Raw genomic sequence first — 23,643 nt, 5'->3', positions numbered from 1 at the left:
TTCCTTCTTCCTTCCTTCCTTCCCTGTTGCCCAGGCTAGAATGCCATAGCATCAGCTCCTAGGCTCAAGCAATCATTTTGCCTCAGCCTCTTGAGTAGCTGGGACTACAGGCATGCACCACCATCCCTGGCTAGTTTTTTCTATATATTTATAGTTGTCCAGCTAATTTATTTCTATTTTTCCTAGAGATAGGGTCTCTGTCTTGCTCGGGCTGTTCTCGAACTCCTGAGCTTAAAGGATCCTCCCACCTCGCCCTCCCAGAGTGCTAGGATTACAGGCGAGAGCCACAGAGTCCACCGTGTGGCCATTTATTTTTATTTATTTATTTTGAGACAGAGTCTCACTCTGTTGCCCAGGCTAGAGTGCCGTGGCATCACTTTCTTTTCTCTATCACCCTCTTCATGATGTCTGGATGGGAGTTCACTTAACATGGACATTTTTGTACATGATCTTGGAGTTTTTCCTTCTTTACTGTAAAGTTTTTTTTTTTTTTTTTTTTGAGACAGAGTCTCGCTTTGTTGTCCAGGCTAGAGTGAGTGCCGTGGCGTCAGCCTAGCTCACAGCAACCTCAAACTCCTGGGCTCGAGTGATCCTTCTGCCTCAGCCTCCCGGGTAGCTGGGACTACAGGCATGCACCACCATGCCCGGCTAATTTTTTATATATATATCAGTTGGCCAATTAATTTCTTAATATTTATAGTAGAGACGGGGTCTCGCTCTTGCTCAGGCTGGTTTTGAACTCCTGACCTTGAGCAATCCGCCCACCTCGGCCTCCCAAGAGCTAGGATTACAGGCGTGAGCCACAGCGCCCGGCCTTACTGTAAAGTTTTAAGGTAGAAAAGGTATATTGGTGATGTTTTAATTCATGCTTATATGCTGTGCAGAATTTCCAAATAGTACTTTTTTTAAAGTCTTATGGCCTAAATAACTAAAAGAAAAATTGGTTCTTAAAGATTAATATGTTAAAAATTATAAATGTTAGTGCCAAACAAGTCTACAAAGATTAGAATTAAGATATAATCTCATGTTTATTATTCTGGTTGACATTATTTAAAAATGTATAAACATTTATTGGCTACAAAAGGACATAATATCTTTCTTATGTTACCCAGTACACATTCTCAGTCTTTGTATTAACAATCTACCTGTTTCTATATGCATTAAATTTATAGTTGTTTGTAAATTCTTAATAATTGTTTTTGTACAATTCAGAACTTTTACAATCATCAGTTACTGAGGCATATTACTCATGTTAACAAATATAAGTCATTTCAACCAACTGCTACAATTTCAACATATATAATATAGAGGGAAAGCTCACTATATTCAGAAGTGAATATAAATAATCAAAATTACAGTACCAAAAATTAAAAAAAAGGATTAATACTTTTTAATTACCTTAATATATATCTTTTTAAAAGGGCAGGAAACCTATACTTACATGTTGGTCTGCTGTAGTAATAAATAATAGAATACAATTTATTTTTTCCAGACTTAATTTCTACAATTCATCATTGATTCTCAAAACTGATCTTCTAGGCCAGGAGCGGTGGTTCATGCCTGTAATTCTAGCACTCTGGGAGGCCGAGGAGGGTGGATCACGTGAGCCACTGTGCCCGGCCAGTCAAATAACTTTTAAAGCATGCAGCTGAGTCTGTGTGTGACAGAGGCTAAGTCTGGATTAATTTGGCTGTGCAATTTAACGTTTATTAAAGGGTAATAAAAATGTGTGCGAATTTGAAGGGTAGTTATTGTTAAAACTAAACAGTAACCACGGCAATTGTCAGCACTTAGACTGACAAGGACACCCTGTCGTGGAGGCGGTCTCTGAGCACCAAGCTGAAAACCGACACCCACTTCAGGAGCCCAGACACTTTCCGCCTTAACGTTTCAGGGCTGGAGTGATGCTGTTAAAATACAAACCCTATCAGGTCATTCCTCTACCGACTGCACTCCCTCCCCTTCCCTTCTCCTCGTCTCCCCCCCTCCCTCCCATCTTCACCGAGTGCCCCGCCCCTGCCCCTGTGTCCCCTGGGCTCACCTGGATGGCTCAGGTTTGTGCTCACTGCTTGGTCCACACCAAACACTCTACCCTGGACACCCACGGAAACCCTCTCTTCCTTCCCTTTTTCAAAACATACCTTAATGCAATTAAAAAGTGTTAATCTCGGTGATAAAAAGAAATGAACCATCAAACTGTGAAAAGACGTGGAGGAACCTTAAATGTGTAGTGATAAGTGAAAGAAGCCACAGGCTATACGATTCCAGCTACACCACACTCTGGAAAAGGCAAAACTATGGAGACAGTAAAAAAGGCCCGTGGTGGCCAGGGGCTGGGGACTGGGTTGCAGACTGTGTTTTACAGGTAGAGCAGGGGGATCTTTAGAGAAGTAAAACTGTTCTGTGTGACACTGTAACGGTGTCATGGTGGCCATTGACACATTTATCAGAGTCCATAAAATGTGCAACGCCAAGTAAACCCTAATGTAAACTGTGGGCTTTGATGAATAATCTATCAATAGTGGCTCACAACTGTAACAGATACACACACTAACATGAGATGTTAAATATGAGGAGACACTCTCGTGTCGGTGAGATGGTGTATGGAAACTCTGTACTTCCTGCTCAATTTTTCTATAAACCTAAAACTGCTCTAAAAATAAAGTCTATTGATTTAAAAACCAAAAAGGTGTTAATTCATTTTCCGTATTTTTGTGCCATGGTATTTATTTATTTATTACTGTAGCAGTGGTATTGTTTAGAATCGCCAGCGCAGGGGGGATAGTCGAAAGCAGCCTGACCTTTTAGTCTCCACTGTGGTCCTCTGCTCAGAACTGCCAGGTGACTGATCAGCTCTCAGACGCCCCCTGCGCGAAGTTTAGCTCCCGCCACTCCCCTCCCAGACTTGCCTTTCCCATAGTTTATTCTCTATGAACGGCCAGTCTTTTCTCTCAGTTGTTCAGACCAAAATCTTGGCGTCATCGTTGGCTCTTCCTTTTCTCTTGAGACCCACATTCAATTCAAAAACAAATCTTGATTTATCTGCCTGCCTTCAAAATACATGCACAATCTGACCACTTTTTATCACCTCTGCAGCTCCCAACCGCAGAGTATGCTATGCGCTGGAGCCTCAGCTGCCCATGGGAGGTGTTTCCTGCTGGTTCCCTCCCTGCTCACCTCCCTCCTGGCTTCTCTACCCCCTGCGGGCTCCCCGCCCTCGGTGTCTGAGCTCCGGAGAGCCCCTCGCCAGCCCCTTCTCCCTGGAGCATCCTCCGCACAGCCTGGGCTTTGATTGCCACCAACTGCTGACAGCGCCTGCAGCCACTCCCAGTCCCTGTGCTGGTCCTGGGCCCCAGACCTGGAATCTGTCTCTTGCTGGGTGCCTCCAACCCTTTATTTTCCCAATGAAGAGATGCTCACAAGGGCTTCCCCTCCTTCTCCCATGCTTCCTGGATTAGAGAATGATGCCACCAGTCACCATCCTGGTGCTCAACTCAGAAACCCAGGAGTCACCCTAACTCCTCCCTCTCTGCCCTCTGCATCCAGTCACCAAGTCCTGTCTCTTCCACCTCTGTGTGATCTTTCCAGTCACTTTCCCATCCACCCTGCCACCTCCACTCAGGTTTCTGTCTCCACCTGTGGCCTCCAGCCTGGTCCCACAAATCCACCCTTCTCACTTGCCGAGTTAACTTGGCTCTCCCTTGTGCAAACCCGCTCGGTTCCTGCTGCCATATTCTCAGTATGGTTCACAAGCCCCTTCTCTGCCTGGCTCTGCCCACTTTCCTATCTCTTCTTGCCTGGCATCCTCTTCTCCAGCACTGAGCTTTTGTTTTCTTGCATAGTCTGTACTCTCTCTCCTGGGCTTTTGCACATGCTGCCTCTTCTGCCTGGGGTGACCTCCTCTCACTTCTGCTGGTTGTTCCCTTTGGCCACCCATGGTACTAAGGGCAGTAGACACAGCACTTGATAATAGTTATCATATTGAGCCCTACAACAAGTCAGACACTGTACCAGGTGCTTTATAAATGTCAGCTCATCGAATTTTATAACAATCCTATGAGTTAGGTATAATCACTCCCATTTCACAAATGGGAAAACTGAGGCTCAGAGAAGCCAGGTGAAATACATTCCCATAGGTCACACAGCTTGTAGGGCAGAGCTGGGACATGGCTCCAGGCAAGCTGAGCCTCTCCCCAGAGCTAGGAGACCTCAGGCCTCAGGTTGTCTCCCCCAGGAGATCTTTCTGACCCTCTCGCCTGGGCCCGGACTCCTACCATGAGCTCCCACCACCCCACCCCGTGTGGACTCACCTCATGGACTTTACCTGTTCCCACTCTGTCCTCAAGGGCAGGGCCTGGGTCTCGTGTGCACAGCACTCAGCACAGCACCTACTGAGAGCAGGGTGCTTGGGGCCCCGTTGTAGAGCGTGTGTCTCAGGCCTGTGGGCCGGGGGGCTGCAGCTTTTGCTCAGGTTCCAAATGAGAACATGGTTGGAGTCAAGATGCCTTTGCAGATATGCTTCCCCAGCTGATTAGGAGCAAGAAGATCATTTCCAGGACTCTCACTGCTTGATGGAGTGAGCTACAGTCTACAATGCCTTGCAGGCTTCAGTTCTCATCTGGTCTCATTCAGAACATTTTTCTTCCCATAGATCTTTTTTTTTTTTGAGACAGAGTCTCACTTTGTTGTCCAGGCTAGAGTGAGTGCCGTGGCGTCAGCCTAGCTCACAGCAACCTCCAACTCCTGGGCTCAAGCGATCCTGCTGCCTCAGCCTCCCCAGTAGCTGGGACTACAGGCACGCACCACCATGCCCGGCTAATATTTTTTTTCTATATACATTAGTTGGCCAATTAATTTCTTTCTATTTATAGTAAAGTTGGGGTCTTGCTCTTGCTCAGGTTGGTTTCAAACTCCTGAGCTCAAACGATCCGCCCACCTCTGCCTCCCAGAGAGCTAGGATCCCATAGATCTTTGATTACTAATTCTGAAACATTTATTCTGCAGCCTTTACTGGAACTCCAGTATTTTCAAGAGGCATTTCTGTGCTGTTTTCTCATGACTTTAATGTCATCTTGCACCTCCCTATATTTTCTTTCATGTTCTATAGCTGTTTCCTCATCTTCTACTTTGCTTATACTGTTCTCTTAGCACCAATTGTGCTTTCATATATATATATATATATATAGTCTGTTATAAATATATTTGGTCTGTTATCTAGTAATTTTGCTTTTGGTGAGTAGGTAAGCTGTTCTTTTCAATCTTTTTGAAAATAGATTGCAGTCACAGTCTAACCTCTTGTATTTCTTGCAAAGCACTCATTGCTAGTCTTTGAATTCTTAATGTTTGTTGTTCTTTAGTAAAGCTTTTTATTTGGTTTTAGATAACTTGGTTTCCTGTTTATTCATACTTCCTTGGGTAGAATCTTTCTGATCTTTTTGTTCTTGACAATTTTCTTTATTTGGAGTAGTTTTATAGTTTATGTAAACATTTTAATGGATTTTTTTTTTTTTTTTTTTTTGAGACAGAGTCTCACTTTGTTGCCCAGGCTCAAGTGAGTACCGTGTCATCAGCCTAGCTCACAGCAACCTCAAACTCCTAGACTCAAGCGATCCTTCTGCTTCAGCCTCCCGAGTAGCTGGGACTACAGGCATGTGCCACCATGTCCGGCTAATTTTTTCTATATATATTAGTTGGCCAATTAATTTCTTTCTATTTTTAGTAGAGATGGGGTCTCGCTCTTGGACAGGCTGGTTTTGACCTCCTGTCCTTGAGCAATCCGCCCTCCTCGGCCTCCCAGAGTGCTAGGATTACAGGCGTGAGCCACCTTGCCCGGCCTTTAATGGATTTGTTTTGTTTTGTTTTGTTTTGAGACAGAGTCTGGCTTTGTTACCCAGGCTACAGTGAGTGCCATGGTGTCAGCCTCACTCACAGCAACCTCAAACTCCTGGGCTCAAGCAATCCTACTGCCTCAGCCTCCCGAGTAGCTGGGACTACAGGCATGCGCCACCATGCCCGGCTAATTTTTTCTATATATATTAGTTGGCCAATTAATTCCTTTCTATTTTTTTATAGTAGAGATGGGGTCTTGCTCAGGCTGGTTTTGAACTCCTGACCTTGAGCAATCCACCCGCCTTGGCCTTCCAGAGTGCTAGGATCCTTTAATGGATTTTAAAATGAGTGAGTTCATGGTGTTATTACTGGCACTGCCATCAGCTTGAAGCCCTTCATATTTAAGAGGTCACTTGGGGAGGTGCACCAAGGAAATAATTAGATAAACACATCATGTGGCCTGCAGTGGCACTAGAGATGTAAGCTGGGGCCCTGGGACAAAGTCAAAATATTGTACCTTATGTTGAGAGCTGTACCAAATGGGGAGTATTGAGGAGTATCAATAGTAGCATCCAATTGGTTTTTAAGATGATTATCTGGGTAAGGAGATTGACTTTGGTGAGATGGGCAGGGTGATCAAATGGGGGCTAGAATCCAAGCCTTTCAAATAAGGATACCTGCTGGAAATGCTCTACAGAACACAAGTCTTCCTGCAGAGCCACCTTGCTGCAACCTGTGTCCCTTGGTCCCATAGTCCTGCAGGCTAAGCTCTACCCTAAGCTTTGCTTGTGGGTAGATTCCCATCAGTGAGGACAATGTTTGTCCCTTAGGTAAATGGGTCTTCAGGTATGGAAGAAACAGGGGTGTATTTGGACAAGGCACAGACATTGGCACCAGATGCACTTGGGTTTGAGTCTAGGTTCTGCCACTTCCTAGCTAGTGGTCTTAAGCAAGCCATTTAATTTTTCTGAAGGGTCTTACTTTTAGATCAAGATATGAGAGGCCTCTGCCCTGGGCCCCCTGGCTTATAAGGCTCTGCTGTGGTCCTCCTCCAGCATTCCTTTGTCCATGGGGGGAGGAATCTATGTCATTGATCAAGCCTCACATGGTAGTCTATATGAATGTTGCAGTGCACAGCCTGAACAGCTATACAATGTGGATTGCTAATACCAGTAGCAAAGAGAAACAGGATTGAGGATGGTAAGGGGCCAGAATCCAGACTTGACAGGTGTCAGGATGTGACCAGAAGAAAAATGGGAAATTCTGTGGAGTGTTGAGAGATCAGTGTTAGTTGCGTTAAGACTTTGGCCCAGGCCAGGCTCGGTGGCTCATGTCTGTAATCCTAGCACTCTGGGAGGCCAAGGCAGGCAGATTGTTTGAGCTCAGGAGTTCAAGACCAGCCTGAGCCAAAACAAGACCCTGTCTTTACTAAAAAAAAAAAAAAAATACTTTGGCCCTGCCAAATAGCCACCTAGAGCTACCTAGCAGCCCAACCTCATGAGAGAGGTCAGGGCTAGACATGGTTTTGGAAATCATTGGCATTAGGGTCATAGTTAAGACCTGGTGGCTGAACAAGGCCTCTGAGGGAAAGCCTGTAGGCTGTAGAGAAGGCTGAGTTCATTCTCTTGGGAGCATTTGTGTTTAAAGGACACAAGGGCACGAAGGGGCCCACGAAAGGGGGCAGAAGGCTCCAGGGTTCTGTAACAATGAATGTCACTGGCTGTGCAGCCCAGGAGCTAAGGGTTTCTAAGGCTTCTGAGAGATCAGTGAGGACAAGGAGTCTTGTCCTAGAAGACAGCTCCTTCTGGAAAAACAAGGGGACAGGCGAGTAAGTGGTGTGGATGGTAAAGCCAGGAGGTTGTCCACATCTGCAGAAACATGGTGGGGATGGGGAGTGGGAAAGGTGTGAGCATGAGGGAGAGCAGGCTCAGGGCAAGGTGGACCCGGGAGATGAGGGAGACCAGATGCAAAAAGGGGTGATGGGTGAAGCGTGACCCACAGGAGAAGCACATCCAGAGTGACGTCGGTGGGGGTGGAGGGGGTACCAAGACGTAGAGCTTAGTGTGCAGGAAAAAGGGTGAACATACGAGATAGTGTGAAGGGCAGGGAGAGTAACTGGGCAAAGTCAACAGGACTGAGGTTGGGCTTCTCTGCAGTGGAGGGAAGCATGGCTCTGCCAAGACTTCTGGAGGTGGAAGTGGGGCCCGGGCTGGAGGCATCTAAATTTTGACAAAGCTTTGTCTTTCAGGTCTTCTGTGGCGTCCTTGAGGCTCTGACAAGAACATGTACTGGGCCAGGCGCAGTGGCTCACGCCTTGTAATCTTAGCACTCTGAGAGGCCGAGGCAGGAGGATAGCTCAAGGTCAGGAGTTCGAGACCAGCCTGAGCAAGAGTGAGACCCTGTCTCTACCAAAAATAGAAAGAAATTAGCTGGACAACTAAAAATATATAGAAAAAATTAGCCAGGCATGGTGGCGCATGCCTGTAGTCCCAGTTACTTACTTGGGAGGCTGAGGCAGGAGGATCGAGGATCATTTTGAGCCCAGGAGTTTGAGGTTGCTGTGAGCTAGGCTGATGCCACGGCACTCTAGCCCAGGCAACAGAGCAAGACTCTGTCTCAAACAACAACAACAAAAAGAACATGCACTGAATTATGTATTGAATATGTTTTCAGGGCTTCATTTCTTCCCATAGGATGGTGAGCGCCTATTATTTTCAGAGTAAGATAGGATATAAAAGATGACTAACAGCTCTCCAAGCTCAACAAGACTATCAGAGCATCAGTGGGAGAATGAGGGACAAGGTGGTGGACCAAGTTGTGTAGCTGGGTAGGGCAAACTGATACTTCAACAAAATTGAGATTCAGAATAGGCACGGAGGATGGGTTAAATAGCCAATTAAGATAGCTACATGTCAACTGCTGTGTGAAGCATTAAAAAAAAATGTATAAAGACTGGAGTTAGGGGACCTGATTTGGCAGTTTACATAAGGTCACCGTGTGGTCTAAGACTAGTCATGGACTCTTTGGTGACCTGAAGTTTTGCCTATGTCAAGAGTTAATGATAGCTTTTATTACCATGTCCTGAATGCCTGGCACTTTTACTTTTGTAGTATTTTTTGGTACTTTTGTCAATCTTATGTGGTATCATTAGCCTGTTTTATAGACCACATGACACAGGAGACGAAATGGCCCATCTTATGTCACACACGTGGGAAGTGAGGGAACCATGTTCATTTCAGGCCACACAGCCTCAGTAAAACAGCTACTTGAAAAGCTGTTTATTAACAGCTTTTCATGCATTTATTTCATGCATTTATTAAAATGGATGTCCAGATCACAGGGCTCCTTGGTATCTTCATGGTTGGCTTGTATCAGCTAGATCCCATCTAGAACAAGCTGTTTATTTCTAGAGATCCCAAAATGAATGATGAATGAATAAATAGACAGGTGTGGTAGGGTAGGGTCTGAACCTGTTACAAGGTTCAGGGAGTTAAGGGTATAGTCACGTGGTGGAGGGAGAGTTACTGGGATGTTTCTTAGACTAGAAAGAAATTAAGTAGGTGGGATGTACATGGAGGAAGATTTGGATTAGTTCAATTGATAACTGTAAAAAGTTGGAATCTTAAAGAGTTTGATGAATGCTTGTGTATCAATACAATTAAATTCTAGGTAACTAATTATTTATTTTTTTGAGACAGGGTCTCACTTTGTTGCCCAGGCTAGAGTGAGTGCCGTGGCATCAGCTTAGCTCACAGCCACCTCATTCTCCTGGGCTCAAGGGATCCTGCTGCCTCAGCCTCCCAGGTAGCTGGGACTACAGGCATGCGCCACCATGCCTGGTTAATTTTTTCTATATATATTAGTTGACCAATTAATTTCTTTCTATTTATAGTAGAGATGGGGTCTCACTCTTGCTCAGGCTGGTTTTGAACTCCTGACCTCGAGCAATCCGCCCGCCTCGGCTGCCCACTAAGTTACTATTTAAAAAGATGTAGCTCTGTATTACTGATAAAGATCTTTTAAGTGGAAAAAGATTACAGCATTATTGTATTCCATTTTAAAAATGCATATACACATATGGCCATGTTTACACACTCAGAAAATGTTTGCAACCAATATGTGATTCTCTCATGGTGCAATTGCAGATAATTTTTAAAAACTTCTGTCTTCTAATTTTTCTATATTTAACATGGAATTTGTATGAGATGAAAGCGTATTTATAGCTAACCACTAGTGAAATCAGCCCTGGTTGAAGCAGGAATATCCCCAGCCCTCCCCTCAGGCCCTGCAGATGGGGTCACCACGACAGAGCCTCAAGAAGGGATAGAACTAGATCTCTTTCAATCCAGTAAGGAAGCAGGTTCCCAAACACAGTGCGATCCCACATTTGTAAAATGTATAAATGTGTCTGAGGATCCCTGGACAGCCAGACATGCCAAGGTACTTCCAGAGGGTTTCTTTGCAAGCAAAGCAAAATGGCGATGAAAACCTCCAAGCCTGTCACCTGGCATGAGTTAAGGTCATGGGGTTTTCAGTCAGATGCCCTCAGAGATGAACTTTCCTGTTTAGAGTGACCTAATGGGACGTTGGGATATAGCTAAATCTCTCTCTCTCAAAAATGCTGCATCTGCCTGGCGCAGTGGCTCATGCCTGTAATCCTAGCACTCTGGGAGGCTGAGATTGCTTGAGCTCAGGAGAGTTTGAGACCCACCTGAGCAAGAACAAGACCCTGTCTCTACTAAAAATATTAAGAAATTAGACAAACAACTAAAAATAGACAAAAATTAGCCAGGCATGGTGGCGCATGCCTGTAGTCCCAGCTACTCAGGAAGCTGAGCCAGGATGATCACTTGAGCACAAGAGTTTGAGGTTGCTGTGAGCTAGGCTGATGCCATGGCACTCTAAGCCTGGGCAACAGAGTGAGACTCTCTCTCAAAAAACAAAAACAAAAAAAACACTGCATTAATTTCAGTCAGACATTTCAAGCATGAGGGAGGAAGACAGAGCAGACAGCTCCCCTGCCCATTTACCTTTCTCTTTCCTTCAATTCATATTCCCTTTTCAAGAACAGCCACCACCAGAATTGTCAATCTGAGTTAGGGTATAGGTAGCTCCAGGCATAGGACCTTATGAGAAACCTTTCCCCCAGGACAGAAGAATGTAGGGTTCCATGTGCCCCTCCCTTCTAGACTCAGCGTTTAAGCTATCAGAACTAAGCAGAATTCAGTGATCCTTTAGCAGATAGTAACATCAGAAGTTAATTTTAATGGGAGGGCAATATCTCCAAGTAGAATGAAAAAAGGGGACAAAAAGATAAGAAAATAAGAGAAACATAGATGAGAAAAAGGCCATCTTTATTTTCCCCCTATATACCTAGTTTTAACAGCTAGTAGCCTTCAAACACTCTGTTATCCATGAAGCAGAACGGACAAGGGCAGGTTCTGCCGCTGCCATCAGTGAGGGCTTCATTCGTGCATCTTACACCATAGGTGAGAGGGACCTTATGTGACACTCTCTAGTCCTGGTTCAAGCGAGGGGAGGAAAAAAAGGACCCACACTGAATTTGAGTGCAAAAAATAAATATAAAATTTATTAAAACACCCACAATATTTTAAAGATACCAGGAGTAATACAGTTCACAAACCCAGTTGTTTGTGTAAATTATAATAAGATACAAATCAAAAAAGGATACATACTTGCAATTTCTAGGCACCCTAAATTAAATTTACTGAAACACTGGGGGAGAAGGGAGGGTAAAGAGGGGTAGCTCAGGAGGCAAACCAATAAAGTGGAAGGAAAAAATATTAACAAAAAGGTAAAAATTATACAAAATAAAATTATCAGCATAAATTTACTGTACTAAGAATATCTACAGTTTAATAATACACATCCTATTGCCTTGAGACATTGCAAAAATCTACCATTCATCCATCAACCCCAGATAAACTTCATTTCAAGTAGCCACAGTTTACAAAGTCAAGACGGAATATTCAAGTATGGTTGTTAAGTTCACCTCCATTGGAAGCCAAGTAACCAAACAGGAATTCAAAGAGATAAGAAATAAAACACATCGAAAAGCTACAAGGGTTCTAGATTAAGTCTAATGTATTAATATGCCACTATACGACCTGCCCTTGTATCTTTAATTGGAATACATGAAAAAGAAATGACATCACTCCTGTTTTTCTCCCCCTTTTTCCCTCTTGAAGAAAAAAAGAAAATATTAGAACCAAGAAAATTTGGGACGTTCAAATGAGCCAATTAGTATTTTAGCTTAAATCCCCACGTGAAGAGTGATGAGTTACCCCTGAATGACAAGGTAGTGAAAATGGGAAGAGGGAGCAAACAATACCACTACAAAAAGCATCCCTGATATCAGAATAGAAGCAAAAGAGGAAGTAGGCCAAATTGCTTGCAGATTCTTAGGCAAAAAGCAACTTTAGACCTTGCATTTCTGTGCTGCGATCTCTGCTGGGGGGAGAAGCCTATTGCTCTGCTCTTGCCAGCAGCTCTGCAGGAGGGGGGTGCTGGGGGCGCCAGAGGAGGCCCCCGCTTGTGGGAAAAGCTCTCTATGCACACGCAGTGTGGGGCTGTATAACCCATGCTGGGGGTACGCACCTCAAAATCGTTATTTTGGTCCAGGGTATACTGAAGTTGGGAAATTGGCCATGTCCTACAGTGGATGCAGCTGGCGAACGAAACTAGGTTCTGAGGGAGTCACTTTAAATGACAGCAACGATGACCGACAAAGCTCAAGGAGATGGGCATAGGAAATTCACATTTTATCCAAAAGCAAGACTTAGAAAAGAAAATGAGAGAGTCAACCACGCTCCTTCCTTTAGGCGTTCTGCTGAAGAATGAAAAACACATCACCCCAGATGCTTCAAGGTCAAGTACGTTCATCAAACGGACAACCTACAGGTCTCAGACCCTCATGGAATCTACTTTACTGAAGTTGTCACAATGTCCTGTTTTTGAGGTATTTAAAAAAAATTATTGTGACAGTGGATGACACAAAATGGAGCTTCCTGCTGAGTTTTTAAAATAACTTCTGTGGACCCAAGAAGAACTTTAGATTAGCACCAACTAAAAAGCAGCCTCAGTGGCATCGAGTGCACAAAGAAAGCGCCTTCCTCGCGCCTGAACACCAGGGGTTACCAACAAGAGGCAGAAGCCATGCTGGGTCATGGGCTGTGAGGAGCAGAGAAACAAAGCCCCTGGCCACTGTGGTCCTGGCTGGTGCCAGGCGAGGAAGGACATCTCCCTGGAACTCCCAGGGACGTCTGCTTAGCACCCTACGCCGCAGGGGGACAGTGTGTGTCCCTGGCTATGAGAATGCCTGCCATGCTAGAAGAGGCAGGAGCACCCAACTCTCCCCTTCTCAAAACAAAACTAAACCCCCAAATCCCTCCCACCATTTCTTTCTCACCAGGCCTGAGGAGACAGGCATGACACCAAAGCACCTGCTGAGTCGGGTGGGCCACCCCCACCCGCAAGCAAGAGAGCTAGCTGCCTTCTCGACTCGCCTTGCTTGGCCACCAAGGGAAGAACGATAACACCAAACGAAAAAACTGCTCAGAGCAGATTATAGCACGGTAAACAGGTCTAAAAAAGACAGCACCAAAGGGGAGGGGAGGGGAGGGGGAAAGCCAAGAGAGACGGGAGCCCACCTTGTTTTTGGTTGGTTGTGGTTTCAGAACGTTGATAGCACCTCAGCGAGACAGGACCAGGGACAGTCACATTAAAACACCATAGCACCATTTTATTTAGACTATTTCAATTCATAAAAATGCTTCCTAGTCCATAAAACACACTTCAGTAACAAAAGGAAAGAGATATTGGTTGAGGCACGTCAGGGATATTGTATAGTTTTCCACCGGCTTTGCCTTGGTTTGAGATCTTGCGGTGTTTCAACTTCAAAAAGGAAGTCTAGCTGGATTTCTCTCAACAAAAACAGATTACCAACTACTCATCAACCATCCTCACATCTACTGCTGATTGATATAAAGCAATTGAGCTCTGCTACTTCTTTTCTTGCTTGAGCGCTTTAAAAATCCCTTGCTCTGCAAACTACTGTTTCCAAAAGAGGCTGGTGGAAGGACCAAGAAGGGGCAGGGTATAATCTCTTTCCACGCACACCATTGTCATCTTGGTGAGAAGGCAAAGCAGTATCCATGAAGCCAAGGTGTGGGAAACTTAGGCCCTGCTAAAAACCAGACCCAACAACAAAAACACAAGAACCCCAAAATCCATGCAACACTTTTAGTCAAGACTTCTGATGGTTAGATAACGGTTTCTTGAGCTAGCACCAGTTATTTTGTGAGAACCTGCTGCAAAGCGATTTTTATTTTAAAAATCTCTTAGCACAGAGCTTTGCAAGTACATCCCTTGCATGAAACAGGCAGGGAAAACAAAAAGCAAAAGAGGAACCAAATATTTGCACTGTGTGTGGATGGTGTCCGTGGACAGGGCACGCCGGGGAGATGACTCTTAAAACTCCATCGTTTTCCGTTGCTATAATATTACTCCTAAAACTTGGTCATGCTGTTAGGTTCTTTAGTTGCAATGGCTTTATTTTTCTTCCATGATAAAAACGTCTGTTAATCATCTTTAGGACTTAAAAAATGATACTGCCAGTAAAAAATAAAAATTTGATTTTTCTCCTTAAGAAACCTTCAGCAGCAAGGGGGAATAAAGAGCTGTGCATAGTTACTTTTTAAATATATGTCTAAAGCATGCTAATTTTAACGACTGAGATTTGAGGTAGGTTATACATGTAGTGTGTAAAAATCAGCATGGGCTTGAGCATGGCAACAGCACCACCTAACTCTTGAAACGCCATTCTGAGGGGTGTGGGGACATCCAATGGAGACTGCCTCTTGACTCGCCTCTTGGCAGCCTGTTTGCTAATCCAGAAATTTATGAACCAAGGCTGCTTGGGCTGGGGGGACAGACATCGCATGCTTTTAGCTTGTATTGGTTTCTCCTTTCATCTAATGGCTTTGCTACCAAAGGGTGATGAGGGGAAGAGAATATTTAACATACATCAGGAAGATTCACACATGCCAAGTATCAGAATCACCTGGGTTACACTCAGGACCTTCCAAACCAACAGCCAACCTGGGGCTTCCACGGGTCATACAGTCGGTCACATTCTCCAAATGTTTTGTAAAATATTGTATTTCTTGCTTAAGATCATTTAAAATGAAGTTTTCAAGGCACCCCCGCATCTACCTAAGCACGGAGTCAAATGAGACCTGCATAAAAGTACTGATGCGATAAGCAAAATAGCATTTAAAGGACCCAATTTTCCTCAAAACTAGAAAATTAGCATGCTCATTAAAGACTCTGCTTCCTTTAGCTTGTCACACTGAAGGTCAGAGGTTTTCCTATAAATCTGAGTTCTGAATAATTCTAAATCCTGATAAGCTCTTGGGTATTTATTTCAAAAGCAATAATATTTCATTTTTGTCCTGTAAAATAAATGCAACTTTACAGAATATGGTAAAAGTGGAGGATAGACAAAGCACGTTAAATATTCAGCTACTATTTACAATTTCTCCCACAATTACATGTTAAAACATACTTTTTTTTTTTTCAAGTTGCTGTTTAAATCTAGGCAAAAGTGCTTAAAAAAATCTTTCACTATTTACAGTTAAAACCAGACCACATAAATGCTCAGGACATCTCACAGCGACTCCCCGCCAGTGCTTCCAAACAGTTACAGTAGACACCCCGCGGGCCGGTTCCCAGCTCGTATACAAAGGCACCTGGAAGCTCAGGAGCTTGCCTTCAGCACTGCCATCTGATTGTTAAACACCTCTGAATAAGACTGCCCAATAATTAGCTGATGTTATCTTAGGGCTTGGTGGTCCTTCACTGTGTGGCCACATTCCCCTGTGTCCTGACGAAGCCCCCTCGTTCACCACACACGACGCTCGGGTAGCATGTTACCATTTCTGCCACCACCACGGGAAAAACCAACACTCCAAGAAGTTGGACTTGCTGTAGATGAGTGTTGCTTCCACCTGCCTGGCCCACCCTCTCTCAAACAATGTCACAAAAATTAAGCACCACATTCTCATTTCAAAGAGCCGAATGAATGCACCAGAATTTTAGAATGGGTATGTTAAAGTGGTGGTGGGGGGGGGGAGGGAGGAAGGAAAAAAAGAAAATGATCGAATGGAGAAATGGCACCAATTAGGGAGGAAAATCATAGCAACCTGCTGAAAAAGTTTGACTCTTGCACTTTAAAATTGTTAAGTGTAGGCCCCCTGCCCTCACATGGCAGCACGGAGGGGTGGGCTCGGGTGTGAGGCATGCACCATTGTCCAATGTGGAAATCCAGGAATAAGGACAGATGTGTTAACTGCTGTTACACTAGTCTGCTGAGCTCCTGCAGGACGCGACCTGCCCAAGAGTCGAGCAAGTCCCAGGACAACACGACAGCACCAGGCTCCCCACAGCACCACGCACAGCACAGAGCACCCACGCACAGCACCGCTGGCTTTTCACAGCTTGGGTTCAACTTCCTGTTTTTAAAGATACAGTAGCCCTTTTTCGGTATCAGCATAGACTTTGGGGCATCTAAAGAAAACCTGCCACTAAGACAAATTCCTTCAGCCCAGGTTTCATTGACTTGGCAAAGTGGTGGTTGCGGCTTCTGAGAGCCCGGCAACTCTCCGTCGTGAGGTGCTGCCTAGTGAACCGTAACATCCTGTCACTTGGTAAATAACGGACAGAGAGGATTCAGTGTGGAGACTAGCAAGCTTGAAGCTGTCTACTTCCAACCTGGTTTCTGGGGAAAACTACACCAGCATCTCTGGGGCCTGGACTGGGGTGCATCTGCCCCTGACTCCAAGCCAGTGACTGGGAGAGGGACCCCAGATGTTTTTTTATTTTTGTTAACAGACTCTCCCATCCTACTGGAGAGGACAGAGGCTGTCCTGAGGGCTCCCTCCCCGAAGGGAAGGGGTCTGTCAGAGGGCTGGACTGGGTGGCTACAGTCTGCACTTGGCTCGTGAGGGGCAGATGGCTAAGAGGGCCTCGCCAGCGGCCGGCTGGGCTCGCGGGGCCCAGCAAGGCTGGGCAGGGATGAGCACTGATGGCCTTTCCTGCCGATCCTTTACCATTACTATTGTCGCTTTTAAAAAAATCCAATAAATACACATTTTAAATGGAATTTAAAACTACTCCTTTGTGAAAGGACACTATAAACTTTCTTTCCATTATTGTGATATACAAGGATAGAGTTTTAAAAACAAAGAGAAAATAAAAGCCCCCCCAAACAAGGGGGAAAAACAACTTGGAGATATAAATATTAAGATCACGGAAAAAAATCACCCGACAGCCGTAGTTTCTTCTTCAAAGTGCTGGGGAAGTGTGGGGAAGGGAGGGGCGGGTCAGTTCTGAGGTTTGGACCATAAATACATATATATGATATGCGTATCTATATATGTATATATAGATAGAAAGACTTCTGCACCCCCAACCCGCCCCCAGGTGTGAGGGCAAAAGCACCACAGAGGCAGCTCGGGCCGGGCCCGACGCTGAGGTACGCTGGCTCCCTGGCACCTAGATCCAGCGGTTGTAGGGGCCAGTGACCTTCGTGTAGGCGTAGGAGGACACGGTGACCGTCGAGTCTGTGGGCACGGACAGCGACACCCGGGTGGGGACGAGCCCCTTCTTCTTCTCCTTCTGCTGGGGCTCGGAGACCACCGCGCCGCCCCACTTGCGCTTCTTCCCGTAGAGCTTGGCCTCGGGCTGCTCCAGGCCCAGCCGGGCGGCCGTCTCCTGCTCCGCCCGCGCCTTCTCTGCCAGCTGCTTCACCTTGGCTTCCCAGAGGGCCAGCCCGTGCTTGGGCTGGTTGAGGTTCTTGTGCTGGTAGAAGACCAGCGAGATGCGGGTGGGGTGGCAGCGGTTGGGCTTCTTGAGCGGCGTGGTGGCGTGCAGCTCCCTCCGGGCACACTCGATGAGGATGGAGCCGTGGGCCGGGGCCACCGCCACACCGCCGATGTTCTCATCCAGGAAGTTGTGTTCACTGTCCGACCACAGCTCCTCCTCTTCCTCAGGGCCGCCCCCAACGGCCTTCTCCTTCTCTTCCTTCACCGAAGCCTTGCTGGGGGGCTGCTCCTCAGTCGGGCCCTCCTCCAGGCCAAAGCGATCCCACAGCTTTTCCTCGGACTTCAGGGCCCCGAACAGCTTCTCGCTGGAGCCTAGGGGCATGCCGAAAGACTGCCATGATTTGTCCAGCTGGTTCGCCCCTGGGGTTGGAATCCTTCCCTCCTCTCCTTTCATGGGGTGCCACAGCTTGTCTTGGAACCCAGGACTGCCTTTCAGAGCAGAGCTGAAATCCCCTGCCCCCAGCCCCCACGGCTTCTCAGTCAGGCCGGGCCCCGCCAAGGCCGAGGTGCTGTTCCCAAACTTGCAGGGGCTCCAAGGTTTGCCTCGCAGCCGTCCTCCAGGATGGGGAGAGGACTGCTGGCCCTCGCCAGGGAACAGCCCCCACTGGCCATCTGAGAAGTGGGAAGGGGTCAGGCAGCTGGCCCCAAAGGAACTGAGCTTGTCAGGGACGATGGCAGGGTTCTCCCCAGAAGGGAACATGCCCCAGCTGCCATTCACACTGGTAGTCCTTTTGGGGGACAGGCTCGGGCCTCCTGTGTACTGTCCCCATAGGTGACTGGGTCCCCCATTCTGAGATGCTTCGGGCAGAGGTGTTTTGCCCATCTTACCAGGGTCTCTGGACACAGACTCGGCCTGGGTCAGCGGGTCTACTGGCTCTTGCTTGATGGATCTGTTGTAGCAGTTGGAGCTCTGAGCGAAGGGAGAGGGGTCCCTGGACACCGGGTGGATCTGGGGGGCCTTGGGAAGCAGATACTCCTTGGGGCCTGGGTAAGCAGGCTGCTGGTGGTGAGGAGTGGGGTGGTGGGTGTCTGCGGGAACAGCCTGGCTGGGCATCTCGGCAAACTCAGCACCACCGTAGGCCGGGCTCAGGCTGTTGTGCAGAGTGTGGAGGTCTGGCTTCTTCTCAAAACTGCCATTGCTGCCACTGTGCCCCCAGGCACCAGGACCTAGGAACTGAGAGGGGAAGACCGGGTTGCTGGAGGGGAAGCCGTAGTAGCCAAACGAAGGGAGGGTGTACTTGGAGTGGAACCCGTTGACAGGGGCCAGGCTGGGCTGTGCATAGTAGGAGTGGTAGGAGTACACGCTGTTCATGCTGTAGGGGTCGGAGGGCCGGCAGTTGCCCAGCACCGAGTAGCTCTCCACCACCGAGTTACCGCTGTACTTGAAGGAGCTGAAGTGGTTCTGTGGCTCTACCTTGAGAGAGGGCTTCAGGCTTTGCTGGGACAATCCACCCTTCAGAGATAGGCCTGGGGAAGAGAGAAACCAAGATGGAGAAGGAGCAGCGAACCCCACAGCCCAGAAAGGCCCTGGCAGAGGACCGGGCTGAGAACTTCCTCTTTCCCTGAGGTGTTTCCTCTTATGGGACAGGCAGGACAGGTGCAGTGCTAAGGTGTGCCCAAGCCCAGCTCCACTTACGGGGGCCAAAGCTCTCCTCTTCCCACCTTCTCCCGTGCCACAGGTTCTCAGTGAAGGATCCCCCCCCACACACACACACACCCTCCCAACCTACCTCGTGCCTGGTTGGGATCATTGCAGGATGGGCCAGGGAAATGGAAAATCAGACACCTGACACAGCTGTCCCCAGGGCATACCCATGTGCCCTGAAGTGACCCTACTTGCCTCCAGACTCCGGAGAAGAGCTCAGCTCCTTGCAGATATCAAGCCCTCTTTGTACCTGCTTCCTCATGTGCCTGCCACCAGGTGTGGTGTCCTGGGGCTGCTACAGATACCTTTCAGACTGACACAATTAAGCAGAGATCCCAATTCCTAGCGAGATGCGGAAAGGGCAGGGGCAGGTCGGGCGGGGAGTGCCCCTACCAGGACAGCAGCAGAGTCACCCTGGGGAGTGAGTACCCTCCCCCCACATACCTGGATCGGTTGGGACACCAGCCAGCTCCAGGGCCTCCTGCTTGATCTTATCCGGAGTGCTCAGCTTCTCCTTCTGAAGCTTCTTCTTCTCGGCCGCTGCCTTCCTGGCTTCCAGCTGCCGCTGGCGGCAGGACTTGGCAGGCTCAGGCAGGCGCCGGACCTCACGAGGGAAGGAGGTGAGCACTTGGATGGCTCCACTGCCCACCTTGGCGTTCTGGTTCTCCTCGCTGCCAAACTCGTCCGTGTTGGCCATCTTGTACAGGGGGAGGACGTGCAGCTGCTCATCCTCGGGGATCTTGCCCACACAGCGATTGTCCTCCTTGGTCAGGGTGCAGACCTGCCCAAAGCAGGGGGGAGAGGACACAGGGATTGGGGGACCGAGCATTGGGAGGGAGGGCTCTGGTACCCCAAATACATAACCTTGTCTTTCTCCACACAGTGCCAACGCCGGCAACCCAGTCAGCCCTGACACTACCCCTAGAGCAAGCACCTCTGTCTTGGCTCACAGAGGCAGCACCACCAACTTTGAGAGTGCGCTATAGCTTTCAATACACATTCACACACGATGCTCAGAAGGCTGAAAGGACCCCAAGGCCTGCTCCATCCTCTGCCACAGCACTGTTGCCATTCATCATGTCACCCAATGGGGCCTCCACCCTCCGTGTCCTCAACTCTGCCTCCTTTTGCTCTTAAAAAAATTTTTCTTTTTATTAAAAAGTCTATGTGAGGCCGGGCGCAGTGGCTCACGCCTGTAATCCTAGCACTCTGGGAGGCTGAGGCGGGAGGATGGCTTGAAGTCACAACAGATTCAATGTAAAAGAAAAATTAGAGGCCGTGCGCGGTGGTTCACGCCTGTAATCCTAGCTCTCTGGGAGGCTGAGGCAGGCGGATTGCTTGAGGTCAGGAGTTCGAGGAGTTCGAAACCAGCCTGAGCAAGAGCGGGACCCTGTCTCTACTATAAATAGAAAGAAATTAATTGGCCAACTAATATATATAGAAAAAATTAGCCGGGCATGGTGGCGCATGCCTGTAGTCCCAGTTACTGGGGAGGCTGAGGCAGCAGGATTGCTTGAGCCCAGGAGGAGATTGAGGTTGCTATGAGCTAGGCTGATGCCATGGCACTCACTCTAGCCTGTGCAACAAAGCAAGACTGTCTAAAAAAAAAAAAAAAAAAAGTCTATGTGATGGTTATAGAAAATTTAGGCAAGCAAAAAGGAAATAAAAATTACCGCAATAATCCCACCACCTAGAAATTATCATTGTAAATATTAGGGTTACAGATGCACGCACGATTATTTTCTGATAAACAGGATAGTATGCATATGGTTATTTAGTAAATTCATTTTTTCTTAACATAGTATGAATATTTTCTGGTAAATATTCTTCCCAATATGATTTAAAAGTTCTGCATATTCTTCTACTATATCAGTGTGTTACTTTAATCAATTTATCAAATATTTCAACTTATTTCTAATTATTCTCTACCATAATACTTACTGAAATATTCTTTTAGCTAAATTTTATAAGATACTTAATTCCCTAGGATAAATTCTGTTAAGTAGAACTGCCACATATTGCTCTCCAAAATGATTTAGTTTTTCACTCATCCCCAAAGAACGTGCGTTTCAACTTTCCTACATTTTTGCCTATAGTTTTCTTATTAATTTCTTTTAAGATTTTTGTGCCAGGCAAAGTGGCTCATGCCTGTAATCCTAGCACTCTGGGAGGCCAAGGCGAGTGGATTGCCCGAGGTCAGGAGTTCGAAACCAGCCTGAGCAAGAGTGAGACCATGTCTCTACTATAAATAGAAAGAAATTAATTGGACAATTTATATAGAAAAAATTAGCCGGGCATGGTGGCTTATGTCTGTAGTCCCAGCTACTCAGGAGGCTGAGGCAGGAGAATTGCTTGAGCCCAGGAGTTTGAGGTTGCTTGCTGTGAGCTAGGCTGACACCACGGCACTACAGCCTGAGCAACAAAGTGAGACTCTATCTCAAAAAAAAAAAAAAAAAAAAAAAAAGATTTTTGGCTCATTATTAAAATCTCTATTGGTATGCATTTCTCAACCAGATGTGCTTTGTTTCAAGTATACTATTCATTCTTGCATTGACTATTTTCCTTTCTATATTTTACAGCAGGGTCTCACTGTCACCCAGGCCAGAGTGCAGCGGCATCATCATAGCTCATGCAACCTCCAACTCCTGGCCTCAAGCGATCCTCCTGACGTGCTAGAATTATAGGGGTGAGCCACTGTGCACAGCCTTATTTTCTATTAATATATCCTTGAACCTCTGGCATAAGGGGTCTTGACTGCCCCTCCCCAGGCTAGTTAATTCACAGAGATACCACCCCAGCCATCTCTGACGTACTTTGCTCTGACCAAACTCTTGCATGGTCACTCTTGCATGGGTTGGACTGGCCATCAGCCCTGCTTCCTACCATTCTCTAAGGCCCAATGCCATAAACAACAGACTAAAGGTAAAATGTAAAGGATGAGAGATGGGAGAAATTATATTTCTATCCCAAAAGATACCTAACAAATGTCAAAAGATATGGCCATTCCGACTAAAAAAAGAACAATTACCAAAGGACATCAATAGGATATTCACAAAGATGAAAGTAAAACAGGCAAGAAAACTAGGAAAAGATGTTCAATCTCACTAGTTATTAAAGAAAATGAGACCATGTTTGCCACTCAGGCAGGGAAAACACTAAAAAGATTCACAAAAAATCCAGTTTTTCAAGTAAGCAGAAGTAGCACACTAATCTTGTAAATGTCAGTGTAACCTCATGGAGGTTGCTACACAAAGATGTAATAAGGGTGGCCCCTCCTCATGGTTTATAGAAGGGAGATCTATCTAAAAGCACTCATTGTCCATTGATATGGGATTGGTTAAATAAATGATGGCAGAGACATACATAAATAGCCTCAGAAAATTAAGTCTCTTATCCATTAACACAGAAAGCCCGAGTTACCCTTGAGTTAAGAAAAGCAGGTCAGAGGATAGCATGTATATATGATGTGATCCCACCTGTGAAAAATTTCATATAGTCAGACATGCGCACACACATTTGGGTGTCTGAATGGATGGTCATCAAACTGCTGACAACAATGGTGTTAACCTCCATAAGATTCCAGGCAATCTTTTTAAATTTCATTTTATTTGATACAGGATCTCACGCTGTTCCTCAGGCTAGAGTGCACTGGCATCATCTTCGCTCACTGCAACTCCAACTCCCGGGCTCAAGCAATCCTCCTACCTCAGCCTTCCAAGTAGCTGGGACTATACGCACCAGCCACCATGCCGGATGTTTTTTTCACTTTTGTGAAAAAGATATAGAGCTTAGTTATGATGCTCAGGTTAGTCTCACACTCCTAGACTCATGGAATCCTCCTGCCTTGGCTTACTGCAGTGCTGGGAATATAGGCAAGAATCACTGCACTCAGCCTCTTTTTTTTTTTTTTTTTTTTAAGACAGAGTCTGGCTTTGTTGCCCAGGCTACAGTGAGTGCTGTGGTGTCAGCCTAGCTCACAGCAACCTCAAACTCCTGGGCTCAAGCGATCATCCTGCCTCAGCCTCCCGAGTAGCTGGGACTACAGGCATGCGCCACCATGCCCGGCTAATTTTTTTTTCTATATATATTAGTTGGCCAATTAATTTCTTTCTATTTATAGTAGAGACGCGGTCTCACTCTTGCTCAGACTGGTTTCAAACTCCTGACCTCGAGCAATCCTCCTGGCTTGGCCTCCCAGAGTGCTAGGATTACAGGTGTGAGCCACCGCGCCCGGCCTCAGCCTCTTTTTTATATTATGTTATTAAT

General features: G+C 46.5%; 1 protein-coding gene across 3 annotated transcripts in view; it reads right to left on the bottom strand.

Moving 5' to 3' along the window:
- Positions 1-11,391: 11,391 nt before the first annotated feature.
- Positions 11,392-23,643, bottom strand: part of TET3 (tet methylcytosine dioxygenase 3) — a 108,974-nt gene continuing 96,722 nt past the window's right edge. For all 3 annotated transcript variants that reach the window (XM_012788657.3, XM_076000893.1, XM_012788658.2), the window contains 2 exons: positions 19,822-20,158; positions 11,392-19,199 (listed from right to left, as the gene is read on the bottom strand). In XM_012788657.3, coding sequence (XP_012644111.2) covers positions 17,404-19,199; positions 19,822-20,158 — 2,133 coding nt within the window. In that variant the 3' untranslated portion in view covers positions 11,392-17,403. The remainder of the gene's footprint in view (positions 19,200-19,821; positions 20,159-23,643) is intronic.

This window comes from Microcebus murinus, chromosome 3 (genome assembly GCF_040939455.1).
Source record: "Microcebus murinus isolate Inina chromosome 3, M.murinus_Inina_mat1.0, whole genome shotgun sequence".
Taxonomy (NCBI): domain Eukaryota; kingdom Metazoa; phylum Chordata; class Mammalia; order Primates; family Cheirogaleidae; genus Microcebus; species Microcebus murinus.
Note: the sequence above shows the minus strand (reverse complement) of the source record. Positions and strands in the feature narration are given on the sequence as shown.